The sequence below is a fragment of the Copadichromis virginalis genome, linkage group LG9 (assembly GCF_057382275.1).
Source record: "Copadichromis virginalis isolate Kocher_CV1m ecotype Utaka linkage group LG9, C_Virginalis_male_GT1.1, whole genome shotgun sequence".
In the NCBI taxonomy this organism is placed as follows: domain Eukaryota; kingdom Metazoa; phylum Chordata; class Actinopteri; order Cichliformes; family Cichlidae; genus Copadichromis; species Copadichromis virginalis.
Window position 1 is genome coordinate 8,767,163 of NC_140626.1, and position 15,804 is coordinate 8,782,966.

Sequence of the window (15,804 nt, forward strand, 5' to 3'; positions counted from 1 at the left end):
AAATGAACTGTGGTCCATATCAACCACACATTAAGAAAGGAGAACTGCTTTTAAAGAATGCTGTGATTAAAACAAACAAACAAAGAATCCTGTTCTCTTAACTTTTCAAACAAACTGCACTGGCCACATGGTTGATATGACTTTTCTCTTTAGTATGCATTAAACATTTTGCGATGGAGCTTATTTGTGTGAGCTGCAGGTCTTGATAGCTACAGTTTGGATCAGTTTAGCCCACCACTAGTGTGCTGAAGAGATAAATTATAGACGAGCATTTCCAGCTATGGCTTCATTCCGCTCATATGCATATGACAACACACTGCTAACCTGTACCAGTGTGCATGTGTGTTTGCCGTCTGATCATCTGTGAGGTTGACATGGAGATATCATCTCCCTCAGCACCAGCATGCTGCTAACGAGCTGGCTTATGAAAGAACGAGACAAGCCAATTACACAGAAGCAAGCTGAAGAGGTGTTGCAGGCGTGGCTTGACCACTTGTCAGCATTCATAAGGCTCAGGCTTTATTGTGGAAGGCAAGTAGTGGTGGATGGCTTGTGTGAATAAATTAACCACTTAATAACTCACAATTTACCCAAATTTGATTTCTAAACCTGAGCAGCTTCTTCACAGTCTTTGGATTTGTAGAGCTGGCAGAACGTAGCTAAACTCACAGTTTAATGCACTTTGTCCTCTGATTTGCAGTAAACACAGGATGTCAAATACTGCCATTCAATCAGATGGTGGTGTTGCAAAGGTACATACAGTACAAGGTGTCTTTTGGTGTCCATGCTTTTGACACACCAGCTACAGTAATGTGCATTTAATGTGAAATCTGCATTTAATGGTTGAAAGGGTGTCTGTGGATGCAGACAGCCAGATGTGGATGTAAATGGTAAATGGACTGGTTCTTATATAGCGCTTTTCTACTCTTCTGAGCACTCAAAGTGCTTTACACAACTTGTGCATTCACCCATTCACACCCATTTGCACAAGCACATTGTTCTAAGTGCTTTCTAAGTAACATTCACACACATTCACACTCCGATGGATGCATCGGAGAGCAATTTGGGGTTAATATCTTGCCCAAGGATATTTGGCATGCAGACTAGGGGAAGCCAGGAATTGAACCAACCTTCCAACAGATGACCTGAGCTACAGCCACCTCTAAGATGTAGTGACATTTGTCAGCCAGAACACTGCGGCAAGGCTCCCATTTGGGATTTGTCATTATTAAAACTATTCACTGATTAATTTTGTTTGCACTTGCGTTTTACGTACTTTTCGCTGTGTGGTTAGGCTGAAGAAACGATTGTGGGTTTGAGTTTAAAATTCCCCAATTTACAACATTAGCCCTATTTGCCACAAAATGATACCTTCCCATTGTTATCTCCATCAAGGAGGTTATGTTTTTGGTAGCATTTGCGTGCGTGCTTGCAATTCAGTCACAAAAAGTCTCAAATGATTTCTGATCAAACTTGGTCAGGGTGTAGAGTGCGGTCATGTTAACAATTCATTAAAATTTGGCTTACATTAACCAAGGTCTTCCAGGTGAACTGAAGGATTTATTGATCAAAAGATCACCAAAACCTTGAAACTATCAAACATAATATCAACATATATTAAGTACTGTATAAAGGTTTAAAATATCATATCACATATAACCTTTGACCTCTATTTCAAGTTCGAGGTATCTGAAGGTCAAAGTGTTAATAGTAGTATAATCAGCTCTTCTTACTGCCTTTATTTGTATTGACAGCATGTAGACATATAGAGAATGATATATGGGTATTATAAATATGTACATTACAGTAACAAGCAAGTGTCTAAACATGCTAAATATGGGGTATTAAGGTGCCCTTTGGGGGGGTATCAATAGACGCTGCGAGTGTATCTCTGTGAAGCCAAACACTTCTGATAATACAGCAATATCTGACCGACGAGAACAATTCTGGAATTAATCAATGGGGTAAAGGTGCGCTGGTGGAATGAAAAGCTGTCAGCAAAAACGTCTTCTTGGAAACGTCTTCTGTTCCTGAAATGACTGCTTTTCTCCTCACTTGGACAGCTGCAATAACAGCGCAATTACATTTCACTCAGCGTCAACAGCAAGTCTTTTTCTCAAGCCCTCCGAGTCTTAAAAACATAATAGTATTCCACGTGGGCGAAGTGAATTGGACTCATATGTTTCAGGTTTCGCTGCAACAACATGTTTCCTGGGCTCAGAAACTGTAGAGCACATAAACCAATATCAGATGAACTGAGAGGTGGAAAAGAAAAATAATTTTACTGGAGTCGAATGTGGTAGTGAGAAAATAATTAGTCACGCACTCTGAAAGTTATTAATGTGATTTGAAAGGAAGTGAGGAGGAATCCTGCGGTGCTACACTCTTCAGTCTCAAACCGAAGGGTTGACGTGGATGACGCCATGCCAAGAGAAATGCATGAGAAATAGCCAGGAGAGAAAATCAGTCAGGCTAATGCCATTATCCAGGGAAGGGGAATCAGATTATTTCATGTTAGACCTGGAATATAATGCCATATAAAACATGACATTTGTTGAAATCAAATCAAAGAGATGTCCGTGTTTGTTTTTATCCAATAATGTGAAAAATGATGTCAATATGGCACGTTTTTATCTTTCCCCTGCTTCCTTGGTGGTGTCACAGACAAAGCAGGAGGAAACAAAAATTCTCCACCTGTTAAAACATGAGAGCCGGCGGGATGTAATTATGAAAATTATTTGCAGCTATCAAAAAAAAAAAAAAACTAGGACGAGGAAAGCAGCTGGGTGGGAGTCGAGCAAGACAGCCGAGGTGTAATATTTCTTGGTTCAGAGCTGGTCACAAACCTTTGAGATATCAAAGCAGGTTGCGATGATGGGCCAGCACTAACATATGGCTTTACCGCCCATGCTTCTCTTGATAGTATGCTTGGAGGCCACCACATAGGGAACCGTTTTAAGAGAACAGTCGAGCTGTACACAAACAGACATGTGGAAGACATTAAGATTGCTAATGGGCAAATACAACAAGAAGAAAGTGAGAGAATGGTAGTGAAACACCACATCCTGACAAAAGCCCAGTTGGATAATCATTCTCTCTTAAAGTCACTGCACCGACCCAATTCCGCCAATTTATTATAAGCAAGCTCAGTCCATTTGCGGTTACCAGGGTGTGTAGCTCCGGGCGGTGTAACCATCTGGATCAAGCAGTGTGGTCTGCCATTTCCCGGCCTCTGGTCCAAGGAACCACAGTGAATAGGAGGTTGGTGTGGCTATCGCTATATCATTTAGAGACTTTGTAGCATGCACATAAGGCAGCACAAAAGTCATTTTTCTTTTTTGTATCTTTAAGTGAAACTGACCAATCACGTTGTTTTGCAATGTGGGAAGAAAAGAAAAACATGCCTTTATTTATATCAAACTCTTCTGTAACCGGTAGCAGCTTTCAAGTGTTTTCTTTATTAATTCATGGAATATAATAAAAAATATTGTCTATTTAGGTTTGCTGTTAGCTAAATTTATGCTACTAATGTATTAGTATTAGCTAGCTTCTTGGCTAATGCTAACTGAATGCTCAGATAACATCTTTGGTCAGTGCGACGTTGATCTTGGACCTATATTACTGTGATATGGGAACAACACCAACGTGACAATATCAGATCACGCATCAATCTATTCCACATTAACAACCAAGCCACATAACTTTAAGGTTGGTATTGTTCAAATACAATGGCAAATCCCATTGCTTATGGTATTTACTTTAACCATGTTGCCACTAAACCTTGCTTCACTACTTGCACAACATTACACAGCACTAATCCCTACAAAGTCATGCAGTAGCATGACTAAGAAGCCCTAAAAGGCGACAATCAATCAATGTCAGAGATCTGGTTGAAAGAAACACATCTCAGCACGGGTTTGCAATGCTGGTTTTAGGCTTTCCCTTATTTTTTCACAGCATGATATGGCCTTCCTGTAACGTGTTAACTCCTCGCTGGGTGTGAGATTGTTCTGGGCTATCTTAAATTCTAAATAGGGGGGTTGTGTAGGGCCAGAGAGATAGCAAGGGTGTTAGTGTGCCAACTGCCGAGTCTCGGACACACAAACACGACTGCCAGAGCTCGGGTGAAACGTTAGACCGCAAACCTGCGTGACATATCCAGGAAGCTTGTTTTCTGGGTTACTCATCTATTAATCAGAAGGCTGGTGGTTCAATCCCTGGCTGTTTAGCTCTGAGGAAGTCAAGTGACTAGTTAAACAGGGCTTACTCTTCAAGTAATCACATAGTAATAGAGTTAACTGTGAGGCACACAACACTAATCAACATGAAAGTACAATATTTAAGGAAACTAGTAGTTGCATAAGCAGAGCTAATATGTGCACACACATGAACCCTGGTAGCAGAATTCAAAGTAATAATAAAATCAAAAGAATTCACATAAATGTGGGCTTTAAAAGTTGCTGTTGATGTGTGTGATCCAAGTTACCAGCGTGGTGCTCTCCTCTGTGTGGTCATGCTTACTGGTGCTCTAGCCTAACAGCACAAATTGTTTTTATTGAGAAAGAGTGTGTGTATGTGAGGCTGGGGGGTGGGCTCTAGGAAAAACATTGCTTAACAACAGTTCTTTATGATGAACATCTGGAAATTCCCTCTTATAGACAAGCAGGGCGGGCAGGAGAAAAAACATACCAGCTCTAATTGCGTGTGCTGGGCTAAGTGGATTGATTGATAGATGAGGTTTTTGTATCTTGATCATTATTCCATTATGTTGGAGCTTAGGTTCAGCGATGGACCTGATCATTACAGCTGTTAGCAGCAGGCAGACCTGAGTGAAAAGCTGAGGTTAAACCCATGGAGACCAGGCCCCACACCTAATACTGATGCATGTACCCTTATCTTAGCCGAACCCTATTATTATCATTTTACACATTTTTCTAAAGTTCCGAAAGCAAAACATTTACATTGGCTTTCGTTTTAGCAGAGAATATTTTGTGTTTTGTAGTGTAGATTATAGTCACAGTTTGAATGGATTACAGATCAAATGTAAGTCATGCAGAATACATCTGCTAATGACGATCAGGCTATAAAATTGAGAGCAGCTACTTAACAGGCCTTAACGTGAGAATGTTTCATAAACAGCTTTTTCCAAATTAAAAATGAATTTTAAAGCTAAACCATTAAGCCAACATGGAAGAGCAGGGTCTTAAGTCCTCACGGGTCTGTTTATCCATCACATGTGGTGAAACCACTGATGAAGATCATGTGCTGTGACCCAGAACTGCACCCTAAAATAACCTAAAATCCTTAAATCTGGATAAATGATTGCAGAAATCTGAACTGCTGCTGTTCTTGAGTAACACTTTGAGATGCTAGCAGTTCCTGTTTGTGTACAGTATATTTGCGTGGAGGCTATCACAAAGGAGCCTCGCATGCTCAGGGGAAACAGGCATCAAAGTGCAGTTCTGCACACTTTGATGTGGTAAGCATTTAACTGCCTGCCGGAGCATCTTGCTTTTCATGGTTACATTCCCTGAACGATTTGATTTATAAAAGTAGAGGTCAGAAAGGTTTCACTTTCATCATTGTGAACAATCTTCAGCAATGAAACTGAGTGAAACATGCTGTTAAAAAAGGACATATCAGTTTCAGTGCAGAAAAAAATAGCTCCGATAGCTTTGAACAGAACTCAGCTATGACTTTACATTTTTCAGTGTGGGTCAAAACACTGAAAATAAATAAATAAATGTTTTTTGTCATCACTACCTCCACCCACAGTTTTTAAACCCACACCAGAAGTTCACTTTCTGAAAGTTGTGACAAATCTTCCTCCGCCGAGGCAGTTCCCTCTGAGCAGTATTTGCTTTTATATTTTGTATGTAACATTACGTAGGAGCAGGTAGTGGATAATAGCTACTGATTTGTAAATAACAGGACATGAATAACCTCACCTTATTATATAATGTCATACTACAGTATGATATTATGTAACACATTTTGGGGTTGGCTTCAAAGAAAGGCAGATGTGAAATTTAAAAGTGAGGTCAGAGGTCCAATGTGGGATAATATTTCAATTCCCCATACAAAAGTATCATTCCCTAAATGTTTTCAATATAAACAAACACAGTAGAATTTTAGATTTTACGAAGGTTTAACCTTATTTGACCTTGAAGAAGAGGTCAGAGGTCCAAAGTAGAAATGGACCGATCCGATATTACGTATCGGTATCGGTCTGATACTGACCTAAAATACTGGATCGGATATTGAAGAGAAATAAAAAATGTAATCCGATCCATTAAATATGAAAAAAGCACCTCACAAAACTTGCGACATGGCGTAACTCAGCTCATAACCGTAGCATGTCAGAGCAGTATGCATCACGTGATAGAGCAGCTGTGTGTATTTGTAGCCTCGCTACCAAACCGGCATTTACCGAGAAAGTTATCCCAGAGAGAAGTAAAGCAAGTGTGTAAGTTCATCTCTGAATGTTTGTAAAGCATTCTAGCGTTAAGCTTAACAACCGATATATGGAGCGACTGCCTCTCTCCCTCCCTCTCCTGCTGCTACTTTAATCGTGAAACTGATTAATGATCAGCTGATCGGCTTTTCTGTCGCGAGTCCGTCTCTCTTGTTTGTTTATTGCCCACTTTGCGCCAGAAAGAGGAAACCAGCGGCTGAACAACAGCAGCACGTTTAAGCTTGATAATCTGTTGTTAGAATTTATTTAATATTACTTTCTACACCACGATCTTTTTCTACGTAGCTGACGGCTGGTAAGTGTGCAGGGGCAGATCTAGCAAAGTTTAGCCAGGGGGGCCGATAGGGCATTAACAGGGAAAAGGGGGCACAAAGACATACTTTTCTTTCTTATTCTCATTTAAAATGTCGAGCTTTTAATAAATAATTATCTGAATCTTACACCCAAAGTTCTAATCTGATGTAAAATGTATAGAAGTCCATGACTGTATATAGTAACTACTAAGTCTAATATACCCTAGTAAGCCATAGTACTTTTTCCTTTGGGAAGGTACCATCTGTGCAGTCTGCAATTCTGTTGAAGAAAGATGTTGAATCTCTTTAATTATTCTTGAAAAATAATTGATTTCTGTGCATTTTTTTCACACTGCATCAAATTAAAGTTGATTACGTCAATTAAGCATCATGAGGTGGAGGGTGGTTCCCTATTTTTTTTACTTTTTTTGCTGGGAGTTTGGAACCCTATTAGTTAGGTTGCTTACTCTTTAATATACCAGAATAGGGAGGATAGACTAGGTTTAAGTTTATTAGATTGATCAGTATTGCTGAACTATGAAATATTTTGGCTGCAGTGTATTTTTTGCATACAGGTATAACAGAATAGCTTTAGTGTTTTATTTTTTTAAAACTTGAGTTTGAACTTATACAAAAAGCAGCAAGATATTAAAAAAACAGTTTTATTTATTAAAAAACACACTATATCGGATTCATATCGGTATCGGCCGATATCCAAATTTATGATATTGGTATCGGTATCGGACATAAAAAAGTGGTATCGTGCCATCTCTAGTCCAAAGTAACGTTATATCTAGAATTCCCATAACATTTTGATACATAAGTATCAAAATGTTATGGAGAAAAAAATTTTTTTTGTCTAAAATTAACATTGTTGTTAACAAAAAGTTGCCAAAAATGTCCAATGTATCAAATGCGATACAAAAAATATGTAATAAATATATAATAAAAATATATTATACACAACTTGATATAGCAAACAAATTGTGGATTTTGTTATAAGGGTTAATAAACATCTCAGTTCCCCCCATAAATCTGAATTTTCTGGCTATTTTTTTGATGGATTTGGTCTTTCAAGGTTGGCATAATGGACCTCTACAACCCGACCAATTTGATCAAAATTCATCCAAATTTTTTGAGGTATTGTGTTTACAGAAAGAAAGAATGTCATGGACGCACACTATGCCAAAACCTAACCTCCTTGCAGAGGTAAATATACAGTAAAGATGCTAACTATCCATTCCTGTCAGCATAGTCAATGTCAGTATGTCACTTCACATTTTTGTACTTGTCTCATCTTTCTGTAATATCTTTGGTTTTCAAAGCAAAATCCTTACCCTGTTCACTTTAAATAGAGCCATATCAATTCTGCTTCTAGACGACGCTAAGACGGGATTTCCCTCGAGTTCTGCTAATCAGTGTCAGCGCATAACACGGGTGCAAGTCTGCCTTTCCTAATAAGCTCTGCCACTGTGAATTCTTGTTCACATGACTAAAATAACATGAAAGAGGACTAATAAAACAGACTTCAATACTCAAGGGCTGGCCCTATATCTTATTACCAGTGGAGCAGTGGTGTGCCCGATAGTGTCGACGATCAGACGCAATTAAGAGCTCAGCGGCTCAGAGAGAAAGACTGAGACCTCTTGGTGGTGAGCAAACAGTTCACATCTAATGGCGGATGGGAAAAGAGAGATTAAGAAAACAGAGATAGACGTCCACTCTGTGTTTTTTTTTTTCAAACATCAGTTTGACAAATACTGAAGAAAATCTAGAGCAAATACAGCCTGCCTTCATCTGTGTAGGAACACGGTGGGAAGCATGCTGCTGTGTTTTACCCAAACTCAATTGGACAGCGGAAATAACAGTAGAAGATGCTGGCCACTCCAAACCAATTTAACTGACAAACCAACACTGATAATTCTCTAGAAAATTGCATGCAAAATGTTTTAACTTTCAAGGTCTGACTTTCTGGCCCGTCATTTTCTAAATAGCTCTGCTAGGAGCAACAATTAGCCGCATTCTTTTCTCCGAGGTCAAAAAGTTACTGAGTAAAAAAAGAAACCAAAAAACTGAAGTCACTGTAAGTTATTATTGATAAATAACATGGAGGTATTTGACATCCCACATGTCCCGTGACTTGGTTATCTGTGTTTTTTTGTTACGGTTTTTAATGAGTTACACGCCTCTAAAACACCAGTTAAGTAAAAAGCGGGACAACAGTTTAGATTATCGGTGACCTGACAGGGAGTTTGGAAAAGGATATGATTCCTTACTTAAAGTTCCTGAACTTTTAATGCACAGCAGGGATGGATATGAGATCAAGTGTGAATGAATTAACAAAGGAATTAACTTGATTACATTTTTCCAATTATGAAGAATAAATCCCATTGTTGTTACAGATCAAGCGTTGGAGAGTAGAATGGCTTAAAGCAACTATTCTCAAATTTTAATTTAAATTTGTTTTAATTTAAAAATCCCTTTAATCAAGTCTAATGAAAATTAGAATGAACAGTGCGGGTAGGTGTCTTTAGTTTCTGTCCCCTAACATCGCCTTCCTTCCATAAGTGTGTCATATTTCCAAGACTGAAAAGGCAAATGCAGTTACTGCAGATAAGAAATTATGTCTAGGTCAAAGGTTGGATCCAGAAATTAAGAATTAGTCTACGAAATGTAGCTTTAGGTAATAGAGAAAACTAATGTTTTTGCAGTTTGGCAGTTTCGCTGTCTAAAAGGTTGATGGCATCACACGACAGCACCAGTGACAGTTTCATGCTGTGTTATAACAAACTAGTAATATTGTTGTTTTTGCTCTTTGCTTCATGCCACATCATTTGGAATTAATAAAAATTACTTTAATATTTTTAATCTATTTTAATTAAATGACCATCTTTTCCTTAACATGTGGACCAATCATTACACATTCAGCAATTATTAACATCTATGTGTCTTTTTTTTTAATGATTATTAAACCCACTTTTTTGGATTTTCCTATATAATAATATGTTCATTTCATCATCCCCACGTGAACCCGATGCTACATTCTCCAGTTGTGTTTGATTCATGTGTCGTGTTCAATGCACGTTGCCTCAGCAACGATATATCGATAACGATATTTTACTCGACTCGCCACTAAATACAGAATAAATACAGACTGGTGATTAAGGCACAAAAAGTGTGAAAAAATGAGGTTGTTTGTAAAAATGACTGAAAAACAAAGATTTATTAGTGAGTGGCAGAAACACTCATATTACTACAATGCGTTCAAGACCTCATTTTTGCTTTCCACGTGTTTATAAAGCACTGTAGGTTTTAATCATTAGAAATTCATTTTAAACTCTGGCTCCTGGTTTCTTTTGTCCTGCCTCCCTCCTCTCACGCCCAATCAGTCCCTGCAGATGGCCGCCCCTCCCTGAACCTGGTTCTGTCAGAGGTTTCTACTTGTTAAAAGGGAGTTTACCTTATATATAAAGTGCCTTAATTTGACGCTATATAAATACATTCAAGTTAACAGAATAGAAGTGTTAGTAAGCAATAAAAAAATATGTGTAGGCCTAAGAATCCATTCAGCTAGTAACTCTGGATTGATCCCGAAGAATTTTTTAGGTATGTACACTCTCCTGGAATACAGCTCCTACTCGATACTCACCCAGGACTGGTTGAAGCTGTAGGTGTGCTGATGGTCCTCTACGTCGTCCTCCTGCTTGGCCTGCTGGAACTCATTCCTTAGTCTCTGTATCCGGTCATGGTTACTAGGCGCCATCTGACTGCTAGGAAAGAAAAAAAAAGAAAGGAAATTAGATATTTAGACTCATTAATGCTTTGGTACACATTGGTTTTGCTAGCATGCTGTTACAGGTAATTCTGCGTTTCAGCAATTTACCTCTCCACATAAATGGTGCAGATGATTTTTAAATCCAACAGTTGCGATTTGTGTTCCAACACTCTTGTGTTTTTACTCTCATCCTTTTATTGCCTGTGAACATCACTATAACTGAAAGTGTCCCTCGTGCACCATTGTCAGTGATGCATGTCTCTTTCAGACTGCAGAAGAATGTTGGCCTTTTATGGTACGCAGTCATTAAACGCTGTGGAAAACCCTCATTTACATCTCCTTCATTAAAGGCCTTTGAGGAGCCTGTCAATAGGAATCAATAGCTTTCCTTCAGCTTAATCAGGCTCTCCTTTTATCACCAGCTACAGAGGCAGCACATGACAAAATGCATAACTATGATGAGACAACCGGCTTGATAATAGGCCTGCATTTATGCATACCGCGGGGATGAAAGTGACCAAAGGTTAGGAATTTGAGCTGGGAGGGGATGCGAGAGGAGTGGGATGGATGGGGCGAGGAAAGGAGAGGGAGATAAAGGAAGGAGGACGAGTGTGGGGATGGCGCCGTGTGGGAAAAAAGGGAAAGGTTAATCAAGAGCATGTGAGAAAAGGAAAAGAAACAAAGAAACAAACCCCAGACAAAATTTCCAGTGAAACTTAAAGCAGGGAGACAAAAAGCCAAAGACAAAAAAAAAGGACCCTTGATATGAAGACCTGTCAGCCTGTCAGGGTGTCCTCCTGAGCAGCACTTACAGGTGGCACAGCAGCAGTGGAAGTGATTGCTTATTTGGACCCAGAGGATTCTGAGCACAATTATGGTGATAATTGCAGATTAGAATGAGCACATCCTTCTGATGATAATGGGCACTAGGACATGCTGCCAATCAAGCTTCATTAAAAGCACAATAAATAGCAGCTCATAAAGGATGCACGGCTCTCGGAGCGTGCCCCTTAGTAGCACTTGGCAAGACACAGTTATCGTGTTATTCGTACTTCCCGATCAAAATCAATTGTATTAGTTATACTCCATTTGATTCCTATAGCTTTATATGTGTGGGAGCGCAGGGAGCGTACATTAGGCCTTTTTATGTGGATGTGGGCAATTAAGTGGCTCACTGGGGTGTGAGGTAGCTTATGCTTTTAGGGTGTGGAGTAATGGTGAAGTCCCTTTATTACTGTTCATTACAAAATCAATGTTCCCTCTCTATTTACTTGAGGTTGCTTAAATAGCAAATGCAATTTTAAATAAATTAAATTACTTAATTCTAGTCAATAGAACCGCACATGTGCACTCCTCTAAATGTTCTTCCTGTTATCATACAAGTTTTCATTACTTTAACTACAGAAGCATCGAGGCTTCAACTTCAGAATTGTGTGCTTCCATGTGATTACCAGTGCAATCGTTTGACTACATTTGCAGATAGATATTTTGAGCAAAAGTGTAAATTAAAAAAAAAACACATTTGCAACTGTGGGTTTATGTTCTTCATCATCCCTGCTTGTTGAGAAAAAAAGGTTTCACAACACTGTAATAGATCTGTAAACTCCAAATGAGCTTAATTGCCGCTCAAAGAGAAGAGTGAGCAAACTCCAAATAAAAGGCTCATAATTTTTTTTCTGTGCGACCTTCCATGGAGGGTCAGTGCTACCATGAGTATCTTGAACATGTACCACTGGGCGAGAGGAACCAACTGGTGATCCAGAAAGCACAGGTTATAAACAAGACAACTAGAGTCCATGTACACTCACTGCATAAAAAGCCCCTCTGCCCTTCTCTCACTCACGAAAGTATCAATGTGACAGTGAAGATCTGCTCCACTGTGTGGTAGACGATGCTGTGGGGTGTGGAGTAGGAAAACATGAGCGAAGACAAGGTCTCCGGCAATTTAAAGAACTAGCAGTTCTTTAATACACTTTTTTAAAGCACTACAACAAATGGAAATTGCATCGAGTGTGGGCCGGGAATGACGGCTTGATTTACCAAGGGGTAAATTTGTCGTAGGTGTTCAAAGGAGGCATTTGCCATATCTAGATTAGATCTGGAGGGCCTTATCTTTTTTTGTCTTTCACCGTGATGGGATTCTTGGGAGTACTTTCAGGGTCTGTAAATATATTCATATGTTAATAAACGGAGCTCAAAATCGGGGGAGAGCACGAATCAAGCCCAAACAGCCAGCCGAAACTGTCCCCTGTCAGTGTAACAGCCAGCAGCAGGCCTGTCTGCATGCATAAAGAAGATGGATTTAGTTGCCTTTGCTAAGAGCCCCACATCGCTCAGGCACCTTGGTGGGTAATTAGTCAGCATGATTGTTGCCGCTGCATCAGGTCACCACTTATAAATGCACCTCCAAATACATCAATGTCTGTAATTGGCCTGTAGAACATGCGCCATAAGGAAAGACCAGGCCAACGGAATATGGTATGAATGAGCACTGCTCATCAGTTTGCTGTAAGCAGTGTGTTTGTGCATAAAAGGGAAAAGGTCACAGGTGGCATAAGTGTCCTCAGGGGTGCAAGCGAGCTGTCCGCATCACCGCCGCGCAGGATTGCAGCTAAAATATGCATCAGTGGGAAACGAGATAGTGTGTGTAAAGTTATTAAAAAACATGGGGGGAGATAAAGTGTCCATATGCCACAGCATTTTCACAGGCAGCATCTTTATTCTGTCCGGTATAATGAGATTTGCTCCAAATTCATCTGTGACTTTGCGGGCTGAAATGTCAGCACTTGGCCTCCTGGGTTGGCTGTGTCTCTCCCAGATGCATGCAAACATCACCGCGCGACACAGTCGGCAACACAAAGATGGAGGAAGAGACAAAAGAGCCAACATGTCTTTTTCCCCCCCTCTCTCGACTATTACGGACGCCTGTATCCAATAAAGACACACCGATGCTGAATTTACTGAGTAAAAGCTTTTTTCTGAGGACTTATCAAGAGTAGTGAACATACGAATTCCTGGCCTGCAAAGTCGGATCACAACAACAATTCAGAAAGAACCTAGAGCTCCTCGAACTTGTGAAGAACTAGCAATGAGCCAATCACATTACAAAACATCAGCCTATACAGAAACAGCTTTGCCACTCTTTAGCAGCAAACTTTGAGGCACCGGTAGTGTGCATGTGTCTGTGTGTACCCCCACACCCATCCACACCTGTGCTTTCACATGGACATGTTGACAGGGGTCATGAACACTCTAAAGCTGCATTTGGGGTATGTGGATGCCTGTCTGTGTAATAGTCATCCTTTGATCCGGGAGGATTTAGCAGATGCCTCGCACACCACAAGGCTTAGGCCCAGGATGTAAACTATGCAGCAGCCCTCATATTTGCTTCTGTTGGTGGATCAAAGCTGCGCTGAGTCTCTACATGCCCCGTAAACACCGCCACCGGCCAATAAATGAGTAATCCAATCACCAAGAGTGTAATACGGGTCATATGAGCATACCTAAGTTCAGGGGTATTCGAATGAGAGCAGCAGAGTGTTATAATCCTCGGAATAAGATTTCAGAGATGAAGTTTGACTGGAGTTCAGGCTGTTGCTACAGAAATGTTCATTTCCAACTAAAAGCGGAAAAGGGTTGAACTGCCGGAGCTTCCGTGCGACTTTAAAATCATACATTCTGTTATTTCTTATCTGATCGCTGTTGATTGAAATTCTATCAGATTATCTGGTTTCTTACTGGCCGCAGTATCTCTGTGCAGCAGATGAGGGGGGGGCAGACTTCTTAAGTTTGGGCCCTTTGGCAATCTTGCATCAAGTCAAAGGCTTAGCTCATCTTTATTCCACCGCCCTGTGGACTTTCATTTATTTCAAAGACAGAAAGATGAGGCATTTGGGGGGAAATGGACAGCCTTTGGGACCTACCACGATGATAGAAAGAGATTAGATCTGCATTACTGCTGGTCATTTTTGAAGGGGAGAGGGACAAAGATAAAACATTTTTTTTAGCGTCTTCAGAAGGAAATCAACATATATCGGCCCTTCTGCTATGATTTTTGCCAGCAATCAAATGGAAGCATTTGAAGCGTATATCACTTTCCACTTTCTTTTCCATGTTCATAAAAAAGTTCTTCCAGTTTTCTCTCGCCTCATCTCTTCTTCATTTCTTTCTTCTTCTTCTTCCCATATGTTTTACTTACTACATGAGGGATAGGTCATGAATTCCCTTCTGTCCCCCTCGTCCTCTCCCCACTAGCCTGGTAAGTGACAGCTGCAGGCTGGACAAAGGCCTGATAATACCCTGGATTTGTCAGGCTCTGACTTCACCCATGTCCTCTTGTGACTGATGCACCGACAGTGGCGCCTTGCCAGCTAAAATCCCCACCCTAATGTGGTGCTGTGACTGTGTGCGCATGAATCTGTATCCATGGTTCCTTTCAGACTCAAAAGCACCACATATATGGTCCTTAGGGGTCCTAAGGAGGCCATCTTGTGGGATCCCTGCCTGGGATGTGGTAGTGGCGTGACTCGGGAGCACGGAGCTCTGATTAACCCTCCAACAGGCTGTCCGGTACGAAAGGAGCGGCAGAAGGCTCTCCTCTACGAAAAGCACGACTCCAAAGAAAAGTAGAAAAGGCAATGATCTTTGGCTTTTTCTTTGTTCCTTTTAAATACCTGTAGTCCTGTGTACTTTAAAAGCACCCTTAAATTTTTTTTTTTTATTGTACAGACATCAACTCTTCTAGTCATTATCATTTTTCTGTCTTCTCTGTTCAGTTGGCATGATTTCTAAACAGATCAAAGTGATGAATTTCCCCTTTCTGCTTTCTATCCTATCTTTCTACTAGCAACTTTTAAACCTTTGGTTGCTTAAACATTATAATGGAACTAGTCAAAGAAACCTTTATTTCTGCATGATGTGCTGTATATTATGAAGGTACAGGAACTAAGCTAAGATTTGTGTGGATGATAGGCTCCCTGAAAGCTTTACTTGTCCTCATTTCTGGCAACTTCTCTTTAAATTGTTTTCTAGGAAGAACAAAGCACGGCTGCATTCTCCAAAGAGATTAACTTTGAAGTTAAGGCCCATAATCCAAATCTATTGATTCAGCGAAGGGTGCTCACTCTGAGAGAGAGGGAGCATGGTCAGGACTGCACAATCTAATAAATACACTCTTACTCTTATGTGCATACATGAACGTGCCATTGTGTAATGAGACAAAGATGTGTTGCATGCTAATGATTTAAAACTCATCACATGAT

General features: G+C 40.1%; 1 protein-coding gene across 1 annotated transcript in view; it reads right to left on the reverse strand.

Annotated features, from left to right (window-relative positions):
- The window catches only part of LOC146701227 (partitioning defective 3 homolog), a 358,058-nt gene that overhangs the window by 12,920 nt on the left and 329,334 nt on the right, over positions 1 to 15,804 (reverse strand). The window contains exon 22 of the mRNA XM_085467562.1: positions 10,418 to 10,538. Coding sequence (XP_085323688.1) covers positions 10,418 to 10,538 — 121 coding nt within the window. The remainder of the gene's footprint in view (positions 1 to 10,417; positions 10,539 to 15,804) is intronic.